At 40.0% G+C, this 24,481-nt stretch overlaps 1 protein-coding gene across 27 annotated transcripts in view; it reads right to left on the bottom strand.

Moving 5' to 3' along the window:
• The window catches only part of LTBP1 (latent transforming growth factor beta binding protein 1), a 460,290-nt gene that overhangs the window by 42,371 nt on the left and 393,438 nt on the right, over positions 1-24,481 (bottom strand). For 15 of the 27 annotated variants that reach the window (XM_086327488.1, XM_086327485.1, XM_086327484.1 and 12 more), the window contains 4 exons: positions 21,391-21,516; positions 17,873-18,016; positions 1,512-1,688; positions 577-663 (listed from right to left, as the gene is read on the bottom strand). In XM_086327488.1, the coding sequence (XP_086183614.1) occupies positions 577-663; positions 1,512-1,688; positions 17,873-18,016; positions 21,391-21,516 (534 nt within the window). The remainder of the gene's footprint in view (positions 1-576; positions 664-1,511; positions 1,689-17,872; positions 18,017-21,390; positions 21,517-24,481) is intronic. The other 12 variants (XM_086327487.1, XM_086327482.1, XM_086327503.1 and 9 more) reach the window with 2 other exon arrangements.

A 24,481-nucleotide genomic window follows, 5' to 3' on the forward strand; every position in this document is an offset into this window, starting at 1 on the left:
TTAAAGTGAGTGGTTAATAAGGAAATACTCATATGTGTAGTTTAAATTTCACCAAAGTGAAAAATCTGGAATTTATTTTAGAATTACAGGCTAATAACATGAAATGTATAAAGCACATTGACTTTTATTTTCTTCTTTTCCATTCCTTATCTCTAATCTATGGCCATTAGTAAAAGGTCCTAGCAAAGTAGGATGCTTTATAAAAAAGCAAAAATCTTTGCTTTGTTGATAACCATTAAAGGCCAACATAGTGATCAAATTTATATTGGTCCTAACATACAATTTTTAATATTGTCCTGGAATAAAAGAATGAATCTATTACAGTACAGAATTTTGTATTAAGTACTTTTACATATGTTACCTTATTTTATCCTCATGACAGCCTCTGAAACATCATTTCAGAGGTGGAAACTCAGAATCTTGAGTGAAATCCCACCGTCATACAGTCTTACATGATCTACTTCCCAAGCCACACTTCTACCAAGACTACTGGGGAGAATTCGAACACAAGCCACGCTTCCACTTGAATGTCAGATATGAACACTCATTGCAAATTAGTTTCTGCTTGAAACTGACCTTTATAGTTTTCACCATCAACGCCATAAGAGGATTCTTCCGAGGGAACAAAACCTTTCCCTCTAGGACACATTTCAGTGAATTCAGCTGATTTCAGAAGAGACAAGGGAAAAAAAAAAAAAAAGGTGGGAAAAAGAAAGAAAAAAAAAAGTCCATGATTTTTTTCCCCCTACAAGTATGTTTTACATTCAGTTTTGCTTTCTCAAATTCAGCAACTTAAAGGCAAACCTTGCCATCCAATTCAGACAAATAAATTCAGTACAATCTCTAAATTACAAAGTAGGTGCAAATAAACCTAATGACTTCATAAGTTTACTTATAATTTTTAAAAAACTTGATAGTTCACTTATGTTATTTATCCATGTTTTACTTACAAGTGCTATGGACTTTCACGACTTATTGCACCATTACTATGGTCTCCAGTATTTTACCTGGACGAGGGCATGGCAACCCACTCCAGTATTCTTGCCTGGAGAATCCCATGGACAGAGGAGCCTGGTGGGTGACAGTCCATAGGGTCGCAAAGAGTCAGAAAAGACTGAAGCGACCTGAGCACTAGTATTCTAAATTTCTAATAAGAATCCATCAAGAAAAATCTTGGCTTAAATATACAAGCTCTAATTAGGAACAATGCTGTGTCAGTGTCAGAAAAATCATTGCTTTTATATTAAAAATGGAATAAAACTGAATTAAGTTTCTGACAAAATATCATATGGAATGTCACCATAACAGCATATTCTGTGATAAACAGAAGTTCAAGAATTTATATTGAGGCAGGACAGGGTTTGGTTTCTAGCTTTCTAGAAACCCACTCAATTTGACTACAGCAGGTACCAGCACTTTGAGGCTTCAATAACCCAAATGAGAACATTCCAAGACCCGTGAACAGCACACAACAAATACCAGTGTGAACACAGCACTCAGCTGATTCTTACCAGTCCCCGGGACCGGACAGGGGAAAATCTCACAGTTGTCTCCCCACCCAGCACCGGAGGTGCAGCAGCACTCCTGCTTGGTGACATTGGGAGCCAGCACGTTGTCACACAGACTGGCGTCGTTCAGGTTATAGTAGCATTCTTTCTTTTCTTCTCTGGGTTCATCTACTTCTGAGTCTAAAGAGAAAGCAAGAAAGAGTGTTGACAGGGTACATCAAATCTACCTGTATCGCAATGGAGTCAAAACAGAGTGGACTGGATGTGCCAACGGCACTTCATTTACGGAAGGCTGCTTTCTATTCTGTGTCAGATTCTTCCACTGCAAGATAAAAAATGCACTTGAATCCTGAATTTTCATGGATTTCTAACCCACCCCAACGTGTAAATCTGTCAAAATCATTTCCTTTGACGTTAACCAATTACTATATTCATGTGAATTTGGCTGTGAGTACAGTTTCCATATCTGCTTTCTTGCCAAACATAGGGCCATTCTTTACTGAGCTATAACACCTACTTAAATCAATGAACATTTTCCTGACACTGAACCAGAGATGTGAGGCCACTCATAATATTTAACCCTTAGTTATTGAGTTAACCATGCTCCCCCAATCTTTCCTGAACAGTGCAAAGCAGAGGAAGACAACCAGAAAAACACTGCAGTAACCTGAGTCTATAAAATACTCTACTCAAATTGCTGCAACTGTATGACTTTGAATGAAACAGTAAGAGCCAGCTAAGCCTCAGGATAGCATTTCAAGCCCAGGTTCTAGTCCCAGCACAAGTGTGTCCTAAAGAGTATATATTCCAACAGAGTCCTTTTGACTTTCTGTCTAAAAGACAAGGTGATATGATAGAACACAAAGGATAAAGACCTCCAGTGAATTCCCTTGTGGTCCAGTGGTGAGGACCGTGCACTTTCATTGATGAGGGCACAGGTTCAATACCTGGTCAGGGAACTAAGGTAAGATTCCACAAGCTGCACAGTTCAGCCATAAAAAACAAAAACAAAAAAACAAAAAAAAAACAACTCCCCTTAGTTTCAGACAATACTAATGACTTAATCCCATCAGATTTGAAATCTATGAGCAAGTTTGTGCTTTTAAAAAATGATTTAAAAAATTTATTACCAAGTATCTCACATGCTAGTAAAGTAATGCTCAAAATTCTCCAAGCCAGGCTTCAGCAATATGTGAACCGTGAACTTCCTGATGTTCAAGTTGGTTTTAGAAAAGGCAGAGGAACCAGAGATCAAATTGCCAACATCCGCTGGATCACAGAAAAAGCAAGAGAGTTCCAGAAAAACATCTATTTCTGCTTTATTGATTATGCCAAAGCCTTTGACTGTGTGGATCACAATAAACTGTGGAAAATTCTTCAAGAGATGGGAATACCAGACCACCTGATCTGCCTCTTGAGAAATGTGTATGCAGGAAAAAAAAAAAAAAAAAAAAAGAAATGTGTATGCAGGTCAGGAAGCAACAGTTAGAACTGGACATGGAACAACAGACTGGTTCCAAATAGGAAAAGGAGTTCGTCAAGGCTGTATATTGTCACCCTGTTTATTTAACTTCTATGCAGAGTACATCATGAGAAATGCTGGGCTGGAAGAAACACAAGCTGGAATCAAGATTGCCGGGAGAAATATCAATCACCTCAGATATGCAGATGACACCACCCTTATGGCAGAAAGTGAAGAGGAACTCAAAAGCCTCTTGATGAAAGTGAAAGTGGAGAGTGAAAAAGTTGGCTTAAAGCTCAACACTCAGAAAACGAAGATCATGGCATCTGGTTCCACCACTTCATGGGAAATAGATAGGGAAACAGTGGAAACAGTGTCAGACTTTATTTTTCTGGGCTCCAAAATCACTGCAGATGGTGACTGCAGCCATGAAATTAAAAGACGCTTACTCCTTGAAAGGAAAGTTATGACCAACCTAGATAGCATATTGAAAAGCAGAGACATTACTTTGCCAACAAAGGTTCGTCTAGTCAAGGCTATGGTTTTTCCTGTGGTCATGTATGGATTTGAGAGTTGGACTGTGAAGAAGGCTGAGCGCTGAAGAATTGATGCTTTTGAACTGTGGTGTTGGAGAAGACTCTTGAGAGTCCCTTGGACTGCAAGGAGATCCAACCAGTCCATCCTGAAGGAGATCAGCCCTGGGATTTCTTTGGAAGGAATGATGCTGAAGCTGAAACTCCAGTACTTTGGCCACCTCATGTGAAGAGTTGACTCATTGGAAAAGACTCTGATGCTGGGAGGGATTGGGAGCAGGAGGAGAAGGGGACAGAGGATGAGATGGCTGGATGGCATCACTGACTTGATGGACATGAGTCTCAGTGGACTCTGGGAGTTGGTGATGGACAGGGAGGCCTGGCATGCTGGGATTAATGGGGTTGCAAAGAGTCGGACACGACTGAGCGACTGAACTGAACTGAACTGAAATGCTATAGAGTTCAAATTACTGCCTGATTCAGTTAGAATTTATTAAGTTTTAGTTTATGCTATGTCAAATTAAAAGTTGCTGTAATCAAGATTGCTGGGAGAAATATCAATAACCTCAGATATGCAGATGACACCACCCTAATGGCAGAAAGTAAAGAGGAACTAAAGAGCCTTTTGATGAAGGTGAAAGAAGACAGTGAAAAAGCTGGCTTAAAATTCAACATTCAAAAAAATAGAGATCATGGCACCCAGTCCCATCATTTCATGGCAAATTGATGGGGAAATAATGGAAACAGTGACAGATTTTGTTTTGGGGGGCTCCAAATTCACTGCAGATGGTGACTGCAGACATGAAATTAAAACACACTTGCTCCTTAGAAGAAAAGCTGTGACAAACCTAGATACTATATTAAAAAGCGGAGACATCACTTTGTTGACAAAGGTCTGTCTAGTCAAAGCTATGGTTTTTCCAGTACTCAAGTACGGATGTGAGAGTTAGGCCATAAAGAAGGCTGAGCTCTGAAGAATTGATGCTTTTGAACTGTGGCACTGAAGAAGACTCTTGAGAGTCCCTCAGGCAGCAAGATCAAACCAGTCAATCCTAAAGGAAATCAGCGCTGAATATTCACTGGAAGGACTGATGCTAAAGCTCCAATACTTTGGCCACGTGATGCAAAGAGCTGACTCATTAGAAAAGACCCTGATGCTGGGAAAGATTGAGGGCAGGAGGAGGAGGAGTGGGCAACAGAGGATGAGATGGTTGGATGGAATCACCAACTCAAAGGACATGAGTTTGAGCAAACTCCGAGAGATAGTGAAGGACACCAGGTGTGCTACAATCCCTTGGGTCGCAAAGAGTCAGACATGACTGAGCAACTCAACAATAACAATTGCCATCCAATTATTTAGGTTAATACCAATGAAATATTTTCATTAGAATTGCTGTCTACAATTCTTAACCCAAAGAAACTATAGGAACAAAGGCATAACACTTGCCAGTGAGGGTAAGACTTTAATCTCAATACCTACATTTTTAAAAAAGTTGATAGATCATTATACTATTAGGAAAGTTTAATGATTTATTTTCATAACAGTTTCCTATATATTTACTTTGGCAGGGTCATATTGACTGCAGAAACCTGATGAATGTATCACATAACAAAGGTGTCCTTGATGTGTAACTTCATAAAATTCTATCAGAAGAGCTACTGCCCTTCCTTTTCCCTTGTAGCAGTAAAAACAAGCAAAGAAGCAAACAAAGCTTTGACATGTATATTATTCCCAGAATGCAGAGTATCATTGAGAATGTAAAGGATCCCTCTCACCCTTGGCTCTGGCTAATTCTCAGGTTATTCTATGTTTGACAGAATTCAGCTTGGACTCTACTTTAAGTCTTAACAGCTGATATCATATTCAAAGTAGAATAAGTATCCAGGAAAAAAACTGAAATGCTGATCCTATGCAGTTTTTGAAGTGGTTTTAAAGCATTTCCTTGTATGTGAAATTGGATAAAACCTGTCACATTCCTTGTGTCAACTAGCTGTTCTAGAGTGCTGGGGACAGAGAGCTTTGCCAGATCTCGGGGAATGGATCACCACCAGCATTTCATCCTCTTCAAAATGGGCCCCAAGCTCTTCCATAGGGTATCACTGGGGAAAATTAAGGGTATTTTTAATTAATATTAAATCAATCATGAACCCTACAAAAATTGTATAAACTTTCTCCCAAGATGTGTGAATAAGTTGGCAGTCTATTACTATGAACAATTCCACTCATTGTACTCAATTTGCCTTTAAATGCAAATACTTATTAATGAATGAATGCCTTTAGAAATATAAATAACTCAGCAACAGAACTAGAGCTTTGCCAATCAAACTAACAGTCTATTAAAAGAGTGCTCAATAATTGTTTTTCTCTTTGTACAAAGTTGTGGTTTCTATGACAAGATGGAATATTGTACAGTAACACCTCAATGAAGCCTGCTGTATTCATAGGTAATTACAGACCACAGGCTTCTGAGTCAAAAACTTCATATGCGCTTAAACACCTTAAACACTATTTCTACCATGTTCTTTACACTCACAGAAATAAAATTTCTTTTTTCTTTGGAAGGAAACGCTAAGGTGATTGCATAAGAGAAATAATCAATATCACTGTATTATTCGGGTTTTACATTGGTTATTACAAGTTCTGCTCTTATTTTCTTTCCAAGCAGTTTGAAAGTTCAGTGTTTACACAGCTGAAATTGAGGATTAGTCAGGCCCTCATCCGTGTTTGGAAAGAGATGCAAATTCCTTAAAAAAAAAACAAAAAACAGAAACTGGTCCATAAAGGTCATTCTGTGAAAAGCTATAATTTCCCTATCTTCTTAACCTTTAAATAATTAACTTCCTAGAGCATTTTTCCACTGGGGCAACAATCTGATCAATAAATACATGTAATGTTATTTCTTCAAAAAAAAAACCAAACAACTCTATGAGTTTACATCACTGATGCCAGGGGTAGAATTTTTCTATCACAAAATAATTTTGAAAGATCAAATCAAATGATGTAGAAGGTGAAAAGCTTGGAAAAGAATTGATTCCATTTTTCTTAAAGATTTTATTAATAATGTTAGCCGTACTTCATATCTCAATGCATAGACTTCTAAGCAATATATTACTTCACCTCCAGTATTTTCATATTTGATTTTTCAATATGTATTATGAGGCTGGCTTAACATCTGTGTATAAAAAGCAATGCATGTGTTTTAATCCTGGGGGTGTGGCTAGTGATAAAAAATGAGGTATTGGACCTTCCTACTTGGGTGCTTTTTTTGAAGAAATTATCACAAATGTCTTTTCACGCAATGCACAAAGTGCATTTAACTCTCCATGAGATAAACAGTACAGATCAAATAGCAACTTCATTTTCTGGAGGAGAGCATTTAGCTTGGATCCAACGTCCTGGGCCTAATGCTTCCCCAAACCTCTTCTATGGAGCTCAGCTTCCTAGTATCTCAATAAACATGAGTTTATGTTGGTTGGCCTTTGCCCAGGGGGCAGCAGCTAATTCCTGCCGGCATGGAGTTTCAGTGTTAAGCCCACGTACAGTGTGATGGTCTTCTCTTACTCTGAATAGGAAGGAGCGAGTTTGAGCAGTAGGTACCACTGGTGAATTGCCCTTTCTAGAAGCTCTCCTCTCCTGTTTCATCAGAAAGAGAACGTGGCTGTTCACTTATATGACTGTTTCCTGCTTTAGTCTTTCCCTAAAGAGACCTAATCTTAGGTTTGCTGCTGGGGGGAGGAGATTTGGAACATTTCCTTGGTTACAGCGGACATTCCATCTGCAATATGTTCTGAAGGCCTTTAGATGCCAATCCCCTCCATGTCCCTCTGAGACGGGATGATGACAGCAACCAAAGAGTCACATTACAAGTATGTGTGGGTAAACAATGCCCCCTAATCCTGAAAAAGACATCCATTTATAAAACTCTGTGACAGTGATAATGCTCAGCAAACTGCTTTTCAACGAAATTATTCAGAAAGCTTTTATTCTCTTTATATTAAAATCATCACAGGCACTAATGTTTTATACTAACTCATACTTCTATGAGAAAAAGAATTCTAAAGCAATATTCCAAGAGAAAAAGAGAACTTGGAAATTCATTTCCCCCCTCTAGTTTTCTCATTCAAAGACTTGGAAAATAAGAAGTGTGTGCATGTGCTTCAAGTGGAATTTAGAAGAAAGCCATTGGTAAGTTTCAGAAAACAGGCACTGATAACAGGAATGGGCCAAAGACAAAGGGATGCAAATAAAAAGGAAGAGTGTAGAAAGCGGGTAACTTCAGATAGTAAAAGACATGGTGGAAATAAAAAATAAAGGTTAAGAAATGAAGTACAAGAGCAAAAATACTTTCAAAGCAGATTCTTCCACACAGTTGCCATCCTTAAAGAGGTCAATCAGGTGGGGAGTGAGGCCACGACAGTGCAAGAAATGCAAGTGCTGGGCACGTAAGCCATGCTATAGAGGACGGGCGGCAAGGCTATCCTAGAAGGCTGCCTGGAGGAGCTGACATTTTCAAATCAAGTCCTTGAAAAATAAACTTAAAAAAATTTGGCCAGAAACTAAGGTGTGACAGGTGAGGAGGAATAAAAGTACAACTGTCCTTAGGTCTGTGTGGGTAGAGCAGGCAGGGGAGTGGCGGTCTGTGGAAGGAGTCACAGAGGAGCCTGAGAAGGAGGCAGGGACACATTAACACGTGAATAAGGATAGGTGTGTTTGTCACTCAGGTGCTAAGGCAGAGGACAATGCCAATCTCTACTGGAACAGAGGTTTTTATGTTTTGCTTTTTTTAGTGATGAAGAAGTTAGAAAATACTGGGAGGAGCAAGCCTGGGAGAGAAGCAGGCTGGGGAGAGGGTGAGAAGAGAAAGTCTCATGAATGGAGGGGCTTCCCTGGTGGTCCGGTAGCTAAGACTTTGTGCTTCTGATGCAGGGGGCCTGGGTTAGATCCCTGGTCGGGGAACTAGATCCCACATGCTACAGCGAACAGTCTCACATGCTACAGTAAAAATCTAACATCCACATGCCGCAACTGAGCCGTGGCACAGCCAAATAAATAAATATTATTTCTTACAAAGCCTCATTGATGGAGCTAGTACTAGAAACTGGAGAAGTCAGGAGAAGAAAAGCGGGCAAATCTGGGTGAAAGAAGAGACTCCTGAAAGCAGAATAAAGTGCCGTGGAGAAAGAAAACCGAGAGAGACACACAGGGGCGATGTGCAGCCATCAACACAGAAGGCAAGCAGACGACGTCACCGCAGCGCAGCCCCAGCACAACACCGGAACACATGCATGGTGGGCCTAGCGAGGGTGACCTCAAGAATAAAACCACATCTGCAGTGACATGTAAGGTGTCTGGAAATGTTTGAAAGGAATCGGAGAAACCATTCCTCTCCAGGCCCTGTTTGTAGCAAGTTCTAGGAACCAAGGGCTTCCCTGGTGGCTCAGTGGTAAAGAATCTGCTTGCAATGCAGACTGGGTTTGATCCCTGGGTGGGGAAGATCCCCTGGAGAAGAAAATGGCAACCTACTCCAGTATTTTTGCCTGGAGAATCCATAGATAGAGGAGCCTGGAGGGCTACAGTCCATGGGGTAGCAAAGAGTCGGACACAACTGAGCAACTAACACTAGGATCTAAAATGTATTTCTTTTTTTATTTTATTTTATTTTTAAACTAATGCAACAGTGTGGGTGTCTCTTGTATTAAGAAGATGAAATGGTTTATATATATATAGTTTACTCAACTGGTATGTCAGTTCATTCAAATATCAACACCTCCTTATTAAAAATTCATTTTAGATACTATATACAACAAGCAGAAATGTTCATGAAAATAAAAGCACAATTTGGTAGTAAACGGCTCTTGCTCTGGTTTTTGGAGGTGGAAAGAAACTTGACCCAATCTCTTTTTTAATAACAAGTGAGCATATTTTCTTCAGCCTTACCTACACTTATGGTATAGATCCACTACAAATACACAATAAGATCTCAGGAGTTTTATGGCATTTTACAGTGTTTGCATTATAAATACTGTGGTTTCACTGTCTTTAACTTTTTTTTCCTACCAAAGGTCTTTTTTTCCAATCAGAAATTATTTTTAAAAAATTCTTCCGAAGTTAATTTATTTTACAGGTTAGCTAAATACATTTTAAAAAACTCACTCTGCCAACTATAACAGTTGAGTGATATTATACGTGGTCTCCTGCCTTTAAAAAAATATGTACATACACAAAACCTGCAGCAGACCTCTCCAGGAAGAGAGAACAAGAACGCTGTTTGGGTTCAATTGTCAGAACCACAGGATGATCTGCATGAAGCGGGGACCTGCTCGTTTTTTCTTTTGCTCTACTTGTAATTTAACAAAAGCACATGGGTACTGTCCCTGCTACTTAGAAGTGTGGACAGACTATTCCTCAGTTAAGTGTGGTCCATCATACCTTTGATGAAATGAATGATTTTTATTCTACAGAACTAGGAATGAGATGATGGGGTAGAGAAGGAACATTCTTGAATGTGGAGAAACCTATTATTCAGCAGGTACTGAGTGTCTGCCATAGGGCAGGCACTGTGTAGGCAGTGAGCTGGGTGGCAGCCGATGCAAAGAGCAATGACACAGCATAAAAAGGTCTTGCTACCCTGCTGGTGGATGTGAGGTTCCTGCTGGAGGCAGGAATAAGCAGCTGAAAGTTTTAAGGGTTTAAAACCAGATTTATGTTTTGAAAATAAGAATTGGCAGCAGTGTGGAACAGGAATCGATGAGAGAAACAGGGAGAGAAATGAGGAGAAGGCGAGTGCCACAGTCCAGGTGAGAGATGCTGAAGGACTGGCCTGGGGCAGGGGTAGCAGAGTAGCAGAGAGATTTGACGGATACTGTTGAGGAAGAGTTGGCAGGATGTTACAATGGCTTGGATGAATGGGGTTACGACCTCAGGATTTCCAGTATAGATGTTTGGCAATTAATGAGTATACACAGGGAAAGTAACAAGTTGGAGAGGGAATTTGGTCTTGGGTAGTTTTAGGCAGAGATGCTTATAAGACACTCGAGGAAGAAGGTCCAATAACAAGTGGCTGGAAATAGAGGAGTGTGGCACACGGGAGAGGGGTGGAGGCAAACATTTATTTTGGCTGTCCACACCAAGTAAGCAATGGTTGACTCGGAGAACAGGTACAATATCCCAGGAGAAGAACAGAGAGTAAAAAGAGGGAAAAATACGCAGCTCTCTGGGACATGATTATTTAAGAAATGGCAATGGAAAGAGCCCAGAAGGAGACAGAAAAAGACCATGTAAGTGGTAGGAGGATACGGTGAAGAGGAATGTCCTGAAATCAATCAAAGGGAAAAGGGGGAGGGAAGATGAGAAACTCGTAGAGGAAGGAGTTTCACCCAGATGAAGGGTCTGAGGGCCTGATCTCAGTGCACTGAGGATGAACTGGGAGACAGCCATCTCTCTTCCAAGGATTCAGAGGTCAACATGGTGCCAGAAATTATTCCTGGATGGTAACACAGCAGAGGCATTTTCTTTATTGATGTATTTTTATATTTGCAAATTTTCTGAGAATATGCATTGTTTTAAAATGAGAACAAAACAAAGAAATAAAATAAAAAGGAAGTCAATTTTTAGAAGAATGAGGTATCATGGGGTCTTTGGCCTGGAAAAGCAGAATTAAGTGGAAGGATCCTGGAATTGGGTTCCTGGGCCATTCTGCCAAACATTAGCTATATGACCCTAAAGATAAGATTTAGACATTTTCTATAGGCCTTGCCTTCTTTCACTTCAGTTCAGTAACTCAGTCATGTCCAATTCTTTGTGACCCCAAGGACTGCAGCACGCCAAGCCTCCCTGTCCATTACCAACTCCCAGAGTTTACTCAAACTCATGTCCATTGAGTCAGTGATGCCATCCAACCATCTCATCCTCTGTCATCCCCTTCTCCTCTCGCCTTCAATCTTTCCCAACATCAGGGTATTTTCCAGTGAGTCAGTTCTTCACATCAGGTGGCCAAAGGATTGAAGTTTCAGCTTCAACATCAGTCCTTACAATGAACAACCCAGGACTGATCTCCTTTAGGATGGACAGGTTGGATCTCCTTGCAGTCCAAGGGACTCTCAAGAGTCTTCTCCAACACCACAGTTCAAAAGCATCAATTCTTCAGCACTCATCTTTCTTTATAGTCCAACTCTCACATCCATACATGACCACTGGAAAACCACGGCTTTGACTAGATGGACCTTTGTTGGCAAAGTAATGTCTCTGCTTTTTAATAGGCTGTCTAGGTTGGTCATAACTTTTCTCCAAGGAGCAAGCATCTTTTAATTTTGTGGCTGCAGTCACCATCTGAAGTGATTTTGGAGCCCCAAAAAATAAAGTCAGCCACTGTTTCCACTGTTTGCCATCTATTTGCCATGAAGTGATTAGACCCAATGCCATGATCTTCGTTTTCTGAATGTTGAGCTTTCAGCCAACTTTCTCACTCTCCTCTTTCACTTTCATCAAGAGGCTTTTTAGTTCCTCTTGACTTTCTGCCATAAGGGTGGTGTCATCTGTATATCTGAGGTTATTGATATTTCTCCCAGCAATCTTGTTTCCAGCTTGTGCTTCATCCAGCCCAGCGTTTCTCATGATGTACTCTGCATATAAGTTAAATAAGCAGGGTGACGATATACAGCCTTGACGTACTCCTTTTCCTATTTGGAACCAGTCTGTTGTTCCATGTCCAGTTCTAACTGTTGCTTCCTGACCTGCATACAGATTTCTCAAGAGGCAGGTCAGGTGGTCTGGTATTCCCATCTCTTTCAGAATTTCCCACAGTTTATTGTGATCCACACAGTCAAAGGCTTTGGCATAGTCAATAAAGCAGAAAGAGATGTTTTTCTGGAATTTTCTTGCTTTTTTGATGATCCAGCGGATGTTGGCAATTTGATCTCTGGTTCCTCTGCCTTTTCTGAATCCAGCTTGAACATCTGGAAGTTCTTGGTTCACGTACTGTTGAAGCCTGTCTTGGAGAATTTTGAGCATTACTTTACTAGTGTGTGAGATGAGTCCAATTGTGCGGTAGTTTGAGCATTCTTTGGCATTGCCTTTCTTTGGGATTGGAATGAAAACTGACCTTTTCCAGTCCTGTGGCCACTGCTGAGTTTTCCAAATTGGCTGGCATATTGAGTGCAGCACTTTCACAGCATCATCTTTCAGGATTTGAAATAGCTCAATTGGAATTCCATCACCTCCACTAGCTTTGTTTGTAGTGATGCTTTCTAAGGCCCACTTGACTTCACATTCCAGGATGTCTGGCTCTAGGTGAGTGATCACACCATCGTGATTATTTGGGTCATGAAGATCTTTTTTGTATAGATCTTCTGTGTATTCTTGCCACCTCTTCTTAATATCTTCTGCTTCTGTTAGGTCCATACCATTTCTGTCCTTTATTGTGCCCATCTTTGCATGAAATGTTCCCTTGAAGAGATCTCTAGTCTTTTCCATTCTATTGTTTTCCCCTGTTTCTTTGCATTGATCACTGAGGAAGGCTTTCTTACCTCTCCTTGCTATTCCTTGGAACTCTGCCTTCAAATGGGTATATCTTTCCTTTTCTCCTTTGCCTTTAGCTTCTCTTCTTTTCTCAGCTATTTGTAAGGCCTCCTCAGACAATCATTTTGCCTTTTTGCATTTCTTTTTCTTGGGCATAGTCTTGATTCCTGCCTCCTGTATAATGTCACGAATCTCCATCCATGGTTCTTCAGGCACCTTGTCTATCAGATCTAATCCCTTGAATCTATTTGTCACTTTCACTGTATAATTATAAGGGATTTTATTTAGGTAATACCTGAATGGTCTAGTGATTTTCCCTACTTTCTTCAATTTAAGCTTCCTTATCTGTAAATAAAACTGCTGGGCTTGAAAAACACTAAGGTTTTTCTAGATGTAGATGTCTAGGACTGTCAGCTTGTTACATGAGAATAAGCTCTTACTGTTTAAGGAAACCCTATCATGAATTGTATTAGAACACTTATTTTATAATCCAAATTATAACTCCAATTTATACATCTTATAATTTCTGACCTTGCCTATGTGCTTTTCTTAAATGAAGAACAATTATTGCCTAATGCAAATAACAAGCCCAATTTATGTTTTATAATGTCTGATCTTGTTCATTTTCTTTTCTTATAGCAAAGAACACCTGTATTAATTATAATATATATCTTTGTGTTCTTTTCATTATACTTTCCGTTTTAAAAATAAAATTCAGTTTCCCCCCAGAGTATCCTCTGTGTACCAATCAAGCATTTTGTGGGTATGGCTTCAGTTGCCCACACGAAATATTTATTGCTTCCTTTAGAGTGCCCAAGGACATAAAGTTCTTATTGAGCAATTATCACAGGCACTGAGGAAATAAAAACATCAGGCTGTATTTCATAGCCATATCCTTACAGGTGGTGAGTGGTCTGCTATGGGCCTTTTTCAGGTATTTCTGTTTCAGGTGCTTTTAGGCAATGTACAGCAATGTAGATTAGTGGCCAAAGGCCCAGGCAGTGAAAAAATTCGACCCAGACCTAAAAAATTAGGTGGGAGCCTAGTAGTTTAGAAACAAAAATCCTGGGACAATAAAGGTCAAAAGTACCTTCAGAGTCACCTGGGACAATGCCCTACTGAAGGTAAGAGTCCTTCTGCCAGCCAGTAGCTGTCCCACCTGTTCTTGGACCCACAAATTCACAAGAAATTGTGACCAGCTCTAGCTATTGGAAAGTTGTTCTGCATACTGATCTGAAATCTGGCATCTACTCCTCAGCCCCAGCTCTGTCCTCAGTAATGTATCACTTCAGATAAAGATGCTACTGCACCTTGTTGGAATGTCTGTTGCCCTGGGGACATTTAGAGCCAAGTAAAAATATTACGGCCTACAAAGCAAATGTATCTTTTTTTTCCTAATTATTTTCCAGGAAGGATGAGATCTAAGCTTTTAGTTTATCATGTAAAGAATGAAATTAGTTTGAATCCTTGATAAAAACTTAAATATGGTACAACATGTTTTGTTCTAGGTCACAGCAGGTTCTTTGACTGGAAAATGATACAGACTCTTTTAACTTAACCAACTTGTTAGATGAACAAATGTTCTCCTGTCCTCCGAAAAACATCCTGGCTAATGGCCACAAGCAAGTGGAGGGCTCATAGCCAGCTGGCTGTTCTCAGGTGGGTGCACACACTTCTGTTCTAATGTGCTGAGCAGTTCGCCAACTGTGACTCAGCTATGCTTATTCTCAAACACTCTGTGCCAATGTAATGATTATTGTAATAAGTAAATTGTATATAAACTAATCAAATATCAGTGAGTGAAGAGCTGTTGTTTCTAGAACAAGTTTAAAGCTTTTAGAAAGATTAAGGTTAAAAAAAGTTTTTAAAAAAGTTATCAAACTAGAAGTGGGTAAGACAACCAAAGAAAACTGAGAAAAACTGTGAAAACCTAAAGTGACTTTGCACTTATTTACTTAGCAAAGGCCTTTAAATTCTTACTCCCTCTGAAGTGGGTGGTGTAGATAACACATAATAGATGTGGTTTATGGAGGACAAGCCATACAGAATGCAAATGGATTTCTACTCAAAGACAGATCTCAGCTCTTCTTCAGAGATCGGGGAATAAACGTATGTTACATGCTTTAAGTTAAAACTTAAATATTGAAAAGACATATTATCATTTTTATGACTGCCAGTTTTAATCAGCTTTTTCAAACAATTGACCGGTTTGTCAATTTGATGAAGTTTGATGAAGTCAGGGAGGAAGCTCCTCTTGCAGTTTATAGCTAATCTCTCAGGACAGAGAATTATTAAAATGAAGATATTATCAAAGACAATCTTAAGACTCCATAAAATCAGTTCAAGTTTGCCAAGAACCATACAAATTGAGATATGGTAGAAATCAGAGTTGCCAGGGACAATACAAATTAATAAGCTTCACCAGGCAGATTATACTGACATGGACCAATAAAACAACTGAGTATGTACAATAGTTGGCAAAAGCCAGAGAACTATGGGGAAAATAGGCAAGAAACTCAGAAATTAAAGGATCAGATATAATGTTAAGAGGAAAGAGAAACTGTGTATGCATTGGCAGACAAGCTTTATGAAGCTGAGCGCTCAAAATGCTGTTCTTTGCAGAAGCAGGAAAGTACTTAGGGAACTCTGGAAGAATTTTCCAGAAAGAGTCAGTCAATGAGAGAACACGGAGATAAAGGGAGCAAAAGAGGCAAAGCAGGTGACAGGCGCTTGATTACAGAAATCCTTAAAAAGTAGAGGATGAGGAATAAGGCTTACAAGAAGACTTACTATGAAGTTTTAAGTAGTTTACAGTGAGCTTGGGTTTCCTGGTGGCTCAGATGGTAAAGAATCTGCCTGTAATACAGGAGACCCGGGTTTGATCCCTGGAGAGATCCCTGGAGAAGGGAATGGCAACCCACTCCAGTATTCCTGCCTTGAGAATTCCACAAACAGAGGAGCCTAGCAGGCTACAGTCCACTGGGTTGCACACGTCGGACACAACAGAGTAACTGACACTTTCACTTTCACACTGTACAGTGAGCTAATCCAGTTCGTGGAAAATGGTTCAGATGGTCTCATGATCTTATTAAGTCACTATTAATCTCTAAAAATGAAGTGAGCAAATTTTAGGATCGCAGACATCTACCTTAACTGAAACTAGGCGAACTGAACAAACCCCTTCTTGACACTAGCACTCTAGCAAAAAAATATTTGCAATTAAAAAAGATCCACCATCTCCAAAGAGATCACGAAAGGAAGAGAAGTACATAACCCTTATGTGTTTGGATTTTAATACTTCACATAGCACTTCATTATTAACAAATAGCTTTTATGTATATAATTTTTTTAAAAAACCCATAAAGCTCTGTGAGGCAAATATAACCTTTATTTTACAGGTGAGAAAATCAAACTCATAGATGTTGAATGATATGCCCAAGCTTGCATAGCCAGAAAACAGTTCACAGATCAGAACCTGGTCATTCCAATTTAAGTATTCAAAAAAAGTGTGGACAATAAAGGAAAGGATTACAACTTCCATTAATTCCAATAATTATCGTTTTATGTCTTCTTTCCATCCCCTTTCTTCACAGACTGTGATCACTGGACTATCTTTTCATTTTTTCACTTGACATTGTATCACATGCATTTATCATGACTACTAACCTTCATACAGATGACTTAATGACTGCACAATACTGTATGAATTACTGCAGTTACAATAAAACTATGGGGGACGGTGCTACTCTATAGAACCAAAGACAAATAAAAAGGTAGTTATTTCACCAATCCTATTATTTGATAGGTTTTTTTTTAATTTTTCCATTATAAGTAGAGTTAAGATGAAAAGTCTCTTCTTTACGGCTCATAAGTTGCAGAGATGGTCGTTAAAGGAAGAGCAACCCCTTCCTCCAGAAATACTTTTTTCCCTTTCATAGTGCTTTTGAATTACTGTCTCTACATTTAATTCTGCACCCATAACCTTTCTGTACTTAACCATTAAGAAGAAAACATGTGTGAATGAAAATATTTTTACGTTTTATTCCCTACTGCTTGCAAAGATAATTGTCTCACACAGGACAAGTGTACCCTATTGAGGAAGAGCCAAAGCCTTCTTAGAAGCACGGATGAAATCAACTGGGATTGAGCAAGATAGTAACACAGTCTATGTTTCCTTTTATTTGGGTCTCAAAGGACCATTTAGTCTCCTACTTGCCTCAAAACACAATCATACTATAGCCACATGGCACAAACTAAAAGGGCGATCTGGAAATTGACTGATTTATCTGGAAAAGCATCAGCTCTCCATTTCAGTGTATGCCATGATGACACAGTCTAAATCAAATTTTAAACAAACATAATCACAGCCATTCTCTTGGCCAAATTCTAGGGGGTGCAGGGAGGGGAGCCTTAAGAATTCCAAGTGGAAGGAAGTCTTTGCAGATCCCGAGGGACCTATATGTTGCTTTTAATTTAGAGTAGTGTCAAAATACGTTTCTCCAAGGGCCAAGAGAGAAGAATTATGCAACTGAATGAGATGTTGCCATATTAAGCTCTGAGCTGATGGCTCTCAGTTTTAGGCAATTCCCAGCCAATGTTCTCATCATTTTGGATCCTTCACCCTCCCCACAGCGTCTCCGGGTTGGAAAGCACATTAGAGGTCATCTAGCTCCAACAATCATCACCCACGTCTAAAGTCCACTGATAAGGCAGGCCTGGAAACAGCATGAACGCTTCCAGCAGGGTGAAAAAATATTTGGTCATTTCTTCCTCACTCCCAGAGTCTTTGGCCCAGACCTGTGTAGGTACAGGTCCCCAGAGAGAAGCCCTCCGTCCAGACAGCGTCACTTACCCATGGAGAGCCGGGAGCGGCACTGCCCGGTCATGGGGCTGTACTCCTGGCTTTCGTCAGCGCACACACACAGGAAGGACCCTTCTACATTTTCACAGAAGGCTTCACCACACACGCCACTGAGCAGCTCACATTCGTTCACATCTGGAAAAGGGAGCACAGATCAAGTCAGACGTGTTCCTCACTCCTGACCACGCTTTGTTTTACCAGCTGTGCCATGACTAGTGGTGTCTGCTGGAACAAGGTGACTCCCCCCACCCCGGGAACAATCAAACCCTTCAGCTTTTGCAGGGAAGGGGCTCCCAGAGGCAGGGCTGCAAGCTTTGGTTTGTGTGACAGGACAATGAAAACACAAAGCAAGGCTTGCAAACTCCTATTCCGGTTTTAAGGAACAATTCAAAACTGTACAGCAGGCATTGTATGTACACTTTGTTTAATTTTCACTTCCCTGACTTTTTGACATAATGGGGTCTTAAATAACCAGGTACTTCTGTCTCAGTTTTATATTCGAGGAAAATTAGCAGCACTGGCACTTCAGAAACTGCCGAATTCTTGAAATGCATTTTTAGAAATTGTTTACAATCCACTCACATATCTAAAGATATAGTTCCCTAGCAGCCAAAATGTTCATAACTTGACAATCAGAATTCAGGTTGGGTATCTCTTTGGGAAATGAAGGAAAAACCCCTGTAAGTAGTTACTGGGTTACATTGATCATTGGCAGGAAGCAAATTGGTCCAGTAACTTCTGATATTACCATCCCTTTAAAATTTCTGTTGGTGTTCCACAGTGTAATTTCTACTTCTGCTAGATATTTTTATTTTTACTTAAATATACTTACCTAAAACACTAAAAATTCACAGCTGAGTCCATTTTATTCAACAGTAAGGAAGTACATAGCCATAAAGAAAGGCTATTTTTATGTTTGCCCTTGTCCAATACTACTTTTTATCTTTTCTCCTCTGAAGAAATATTATTAATGAGTGCCCAGTAAACAATGTACCTGACTTGACATCTGAAATGTTCATGTATTTTATGCATTAAACATGATTAAATGTGTATAAACATCGGCTTTCATGAGCACACTCTAAGATGGTTTATAGAAAGTTAAAAATTTGAGCAATTATCCAAATCATTCAGGGAAAAAATACTATTTTCACCTGCAATACCCAATTACTTGGACAAAAAGTTTATCTCTATTGACTTATTTGGATAATTACCTCAGTTTCCCATTTCATTTTGTATATAAACGGATATAAATCCAATAAGCTGAGTTTTGCTATGAAAAGATATTATGACAAAGTAAAGCAGAGAGTTGGTATGTTTAATCAACCTGGACAGTCATAATTTAGACCAGAAAAATTGACTTTAGAAATTTGCCAGTTTGCATTTATCAATTTTAGGTAACTGTCAAATGGAATTTTCTACTTTGTAACTTGTATTATTTCCATAGCTATTGAAATCTTTCCTACCGGATGGTATTCATTCAATCAAAAAATACTTTCTAGTTGACTTCTATGGTTCAGACTGGGGAGACAATGACAATGTAGGAAGCCTTCAGGAGCTCCTGCCAACTCCTGCCTTCATAGAGCTTAATGTCAAGTCATACAGGCCAGGATAAGTGCTAGGGATGAAAGTGCAGAGCACGACGACAGCATGGACAGTGGACCTTAAGTGCAGTGGTGGGTTAAGGAGGTAATACTGGAATCAAGCTCCATCTGAAGGATGAGCAGATAAGAAGGGTAAGCAGCCAGGATCCAAGCAGCGGGAACAGAGTGGCCAAGGTCCCAGAGGGCTGATTCATCTCTTAAACCCTGAAGAACACTAGTGTGCTGAGGTACATGTAAGAGGTGCTCAGTTAATATTTTTCCAAGAGAACAAACAGACAAATATAACAACATGTGTAAGTCTATTAACAAGATAACAGATATTCCTTCTCTAAGGGTGGTTATGTTGTGGGTCGAAATGAAACACTGACGTGGATTTGGTGCACTCATCTGCCTGGTTAGAAATGAACATTAACCAAGGGCTCAGAAGCTAAGTGGAGTCAGTGGTTTGACATCTGACACGGCAGTAGGTAACAGTTAAAATTTACTGAGCACCTACAATGGGCCAAACATTAGGCCCAGTCAGGAGAGACAGAGACAGACAGACAGACAATGTTCTCAATCACATGGAGCTTGGAAAAGGCAGCTGCAGGCAGCACATACATGATTGATTTATTGCACAAAAGGATTTAAGTATTACAATAGAATTTGCTCAAGGTATTTGGAAAGCGGAAGAAAGGATCATAGCTCAGCTGGAGGGTGAGAAGTGGAACAGGAATGGTCCCTGGGAGAAGATGACATTGAACTTCTGGCTTTAGGGGCTTCAGGAATGAATGGGATGGACTGAGGCTCAGGGAAGGGGAGGCCAGGAGGTTATTCTCAGCAAAAGGAGCAAACAGCAGCCTAATCGCTTCCCAGCTACGTGAACAATCATAAGCAGTTTTATGCTGCAGGAACATAACTGGTGAGGAAGCAGGCGGTGAGCCTGAGAATGTAAGTGAGGGCCAGACCACAGGACCTATTAAGTCGACATATTTAGTGAATGGCAGATGGTTTTTACCACTGTAATTTAGTGCATAGGAAACTACAGCAGGAATTGGAACAAGTGATTACAACAGTGTTACCTTAAAAGTGGTTACTATTCAAGTGATTTTATTGTTAAATTTCCAAACCGATTTTTGTTTTCCCAGGTCAATCTGGATGGGAAATGAACTGCTGCTTTCATTGCAAATTTCCAAACTAAAATGTTGCCGACTCATCCTCAGCTGTCATCTGCCATGTAATGACCAGAGGCAATTTTTCTTAATTAAGAATAAAGAGAAAGCCTTGTTATCTGTGAAGTTATGAATTAAATAACTTCTTTCCCATTTACTTGCTCTAGTTGCAAGTATGCCTCATGATGAATTTGACTTAAAGAAATCATGGCTGGTCAGAACATGACATAGGAAGTGGCTTCTTCTACGTGAGCATGTGATGGACCATATTCTAGGACATCTGATGGTCCTAGATTCCTTCCAGCTCTGACAATCTCAGAACAGATGGAAGAACTATGCACAAGCCAAAGCATCATTTTACGGGTGTCATTCATGGAAACAGAAACTCCTGCCAACACGTTTCCTTAAATGCATTGCCTAAGGGAGGTACATTTTGGAGACAGACAAGCTCTACCACACACCAGACTCTATTTCCTGTGCGGGAGGGACTGGAGCATTCCGCATACCCAGCTAAGAGTTTAAACAGATGCTCTTTTCAATATACATTTAAATCCAAAGTTACGCTTCTCTATTTCGTAACATCCCTAACCATTTCAGAAGCCGCGGGGTCACTGTGCACCTCTCCAAACCATAACGACGAGATCAGATCATGATGTCATTCTGCCCAGTAACCTTGCTTCCATCTCTCCTGTGGTTGATGATTTTGATTTCTTCTTGATAGAGAGATGTCTAGAGAAAAAAAAATCTAAGAACTCACCCACACACCCTTGCCCATCCTGTGGGGCTTGAAAGCCCTGATAACAGAGGCAGCGGAAGGAGCCAGCCGTATTGTCACAAAACCCGTGACTGTCACAAATAGTGTTGTTTACACATTCATCAATATCTGCAAAAAAGACATTGACCATGAGACACAAAACACAGACAAACACTAGATATTAATGGAGAGACAGAGGTGCTCAATTAGAGACACCCCGATTAGTATGAGATGATCATGTTTACACAGAATGAACTTCTAAAACATTTTATATATAAATAAAATGTTTTGATGAACATATCTCAACAGACAAAATATTGGGTTCGATGAGAAAGAAAACATTTACTTCTCCTCAGGAAATGTTTTGAAACTGAAATGACTGCTACACTTGCCCCAGTCCATGTTTTCTAAATATTTTCGATTTCTTCATTTCCAAGGAGAGGATACTCCTACAGTGGAAATACGTGCAAGTATTGTCACCTTTTTTTTTTTTTTGACTGTTGTAAATACTAATAGATCTATCTGGCAAATTGGCAGCTGAAATCATTGGCCTGCTTGAGCAACGATTTATTCAGTTCGAGAGATAATGAATGGGCAGAGGAACCTAGCAGGCTACAGTCCATGGGGTCACGAAGAGTTGGATACGACTCAGCAACTGAGCACAAATGCTTGGTCAAGTTTAAATAGCATTCCCATGAAGGGAAGGGGGCGGGAGTAGAGGGAGGGAGAGGGGGAGAATCTGATAAGTTCAGCAGTGTAGCCAGCCAGTCCCTGTTACTCCAGAGGAAAGACTTTATTCACAGGGAACCATTTCCTGTCACCAATTTATAGCCACTCAGATCCTAAATGTCACTGCTGCTCCAACTGATTAGCCAGTGGCCAACTTGTAAGTTCACTTTGTCCTCTATAAACCTGATGACAGTGGTCCTGTGCTTTCTATCTCCCGTTAATAAAAGTGTTCTCGTAAAAATGAAGTCTCAGTTTTAAAGTCACAAATGGACTTTTCAATACAGTTCTTTATCCTCAGCTGCGCTACTCACTGCCTTCTCCAGCCTCCCATCCCCAGCACTTCCGTCTTCCTTGTTTATGGCCACACTGCACATTGCAACTGCCAGGCTCTCTGTCCTCTCTGCCTCTTGACCAAACAGGTCCCCAATACATTTTTTTTTTTGAGAAACAATCAAGAGAACATGCAATTATTGCATCCAAATACATGTGAACAAGATTTCATGTTTATGTCCAAATAACAAAATGAGGTAACAAATGATAAAGAACATGACAAGTGAAATCACACTCGACAGAATTCAGTTTGAGCAAGTTCATATGAATAAAGTTAAGTTTTCCTAAAACTTCAAACACTGAGTCAGAAATTTTTCAAGAAAAGATGCACGCAGTGATATTCAGCAGCTCCCTCAAGTCTCTTCCTAACTGTCCAACACTATCAAGCGTAAACTTCAGAGACAGTCTCACTTTTGAACTGTAAAATATGAGTGACTATAAAACTTTCTTAATTTTCTCAAAACGGCATCCCTTCTCCTTAAGGCTGGGCCCTCTCTCCATGCCTACCAGTCACCTCTTCCTCTGGTCCCACCTGCTCATCCTTCTCCTGCATCTTCAACGATTCCTCCCTGGCTCCTTCCCTCACTGCTTTCAAAAATGTCACAGTCTCTCAGAAAAGCTTTCATTCAACCACAATGTCCCCTACTGTGCTTTTTCCATTTCTTCTATCCTTGCAAAATGTATCAAAAGAACTATCTATGCTCACTGCTTTTATCTCCTAGTATACCTCATCAGTAAAAAGGAAACAATAACAATACTAGTAACGTTAATACTACTAGTATGTTTCTAGAATTACTATGATAATTTACAAAATTAAAATGCACAAGGTGCATAAAACACTGCCTACCATATAACTTAGGAAATGTACATGTTACTATTACTCTAATAATTATTACTCCTCTTCTTACTCTTCCCTTACTGACCTACACTCTGTCTTTCTAACTCTTAATCCTTTGAGAAAAACCATCAGCAGCCAACCTATCATTAAATTCAATGATCATTTTCTAGCCAGTCATTATCATGTCTGGTCACCTTTCTCCTTAAACTCCCTTTTCACGACCCCTGACAGAGGATTATTCTCATTCTACCTTTAACTTCCCAGGCTCACTGAGCCTCACTCTTTCTCAGCCTGAAGGTGGTGCCTGCCAGGGCTCAGGCCGGCCCTCCCTGTGACCTACTTTATTCCCCAAAACTCTCTTCTCCTCTGCTCTTCACCCTCTCCACAGACTTCACAGTGGCATGAATCCAGTCCTGGTCTCTGGCCAAGATCCTTCTTATTCTTGATCATTCCCATTTCATCTTCTGTTAGCATCTCAAATTCACTATTCACTGTCTTCCTTCTAAACCCCACTTCCTGACTGTCCTGAGCAATCTCTCTGACCTCTACCCTTTTTTTAAACCTCTACATCTTACCCCAACTTGAATGGAAAAACTCAACGAAATGATTTCACATCTTTAAAAAAAAAAAAAAAAAAAAGTGAATCTTCCTTGCAGCATCTAACACACAGAAGACACTTATTAAATCTGTCCTGATGGATTTTTTCAATGTCAGCATCAGGCTGGGATCACAACTGATTTACTAGTCATAACCAGGAGAGACGGAATTGCACTGTGTCATCAAGTCACTTCACACTGGCCACTGCTCATTTTAGACTTCCTGAAATGGGCATTTGTTGAAGAGATTACGTTATTCACTGAACCACAGGATTTAAGGGCTGGAAAGAAACTCAGAAGTGCTTTAATTACCATTTGCATGCTGATGGTTTCCCAATCTCTCTCAAGAGTCTGTCCTTCAGAACCCTTTATCTAATATCTATTGGACACAGTCATAGTAAATGAACTCCCTACTGCTCTCCCCCTTCAGCTCACCTCCATTTCTCCTGTATTTCTGCCTCCTGAGAGCCCAAGCTGTCACCCCAGCCAGGAACCTTGGTGTCAATTCTTCCTTCTCTCCTACTCCTTGTCCCTTCCGAATCCTACCCTCTTATCTTTCCTGGTATTTCTCATCCCCCTAATTGGTTTCTTTATCTCCAGT

Source organism: Bos grunniens, chromosome 11, assembly GCF_055505025.1.
Source record: "Bos grunniens cultivar Pamir isolate PY7600 chromosome 11, Bosgru_T2T1.0, whole genome shotgun sequence".
NCBI lineage: Eukaryota > Metazoa > Chordata > Mammalia > Artiodactyla > Bovidae > Bos > Bos grunniens.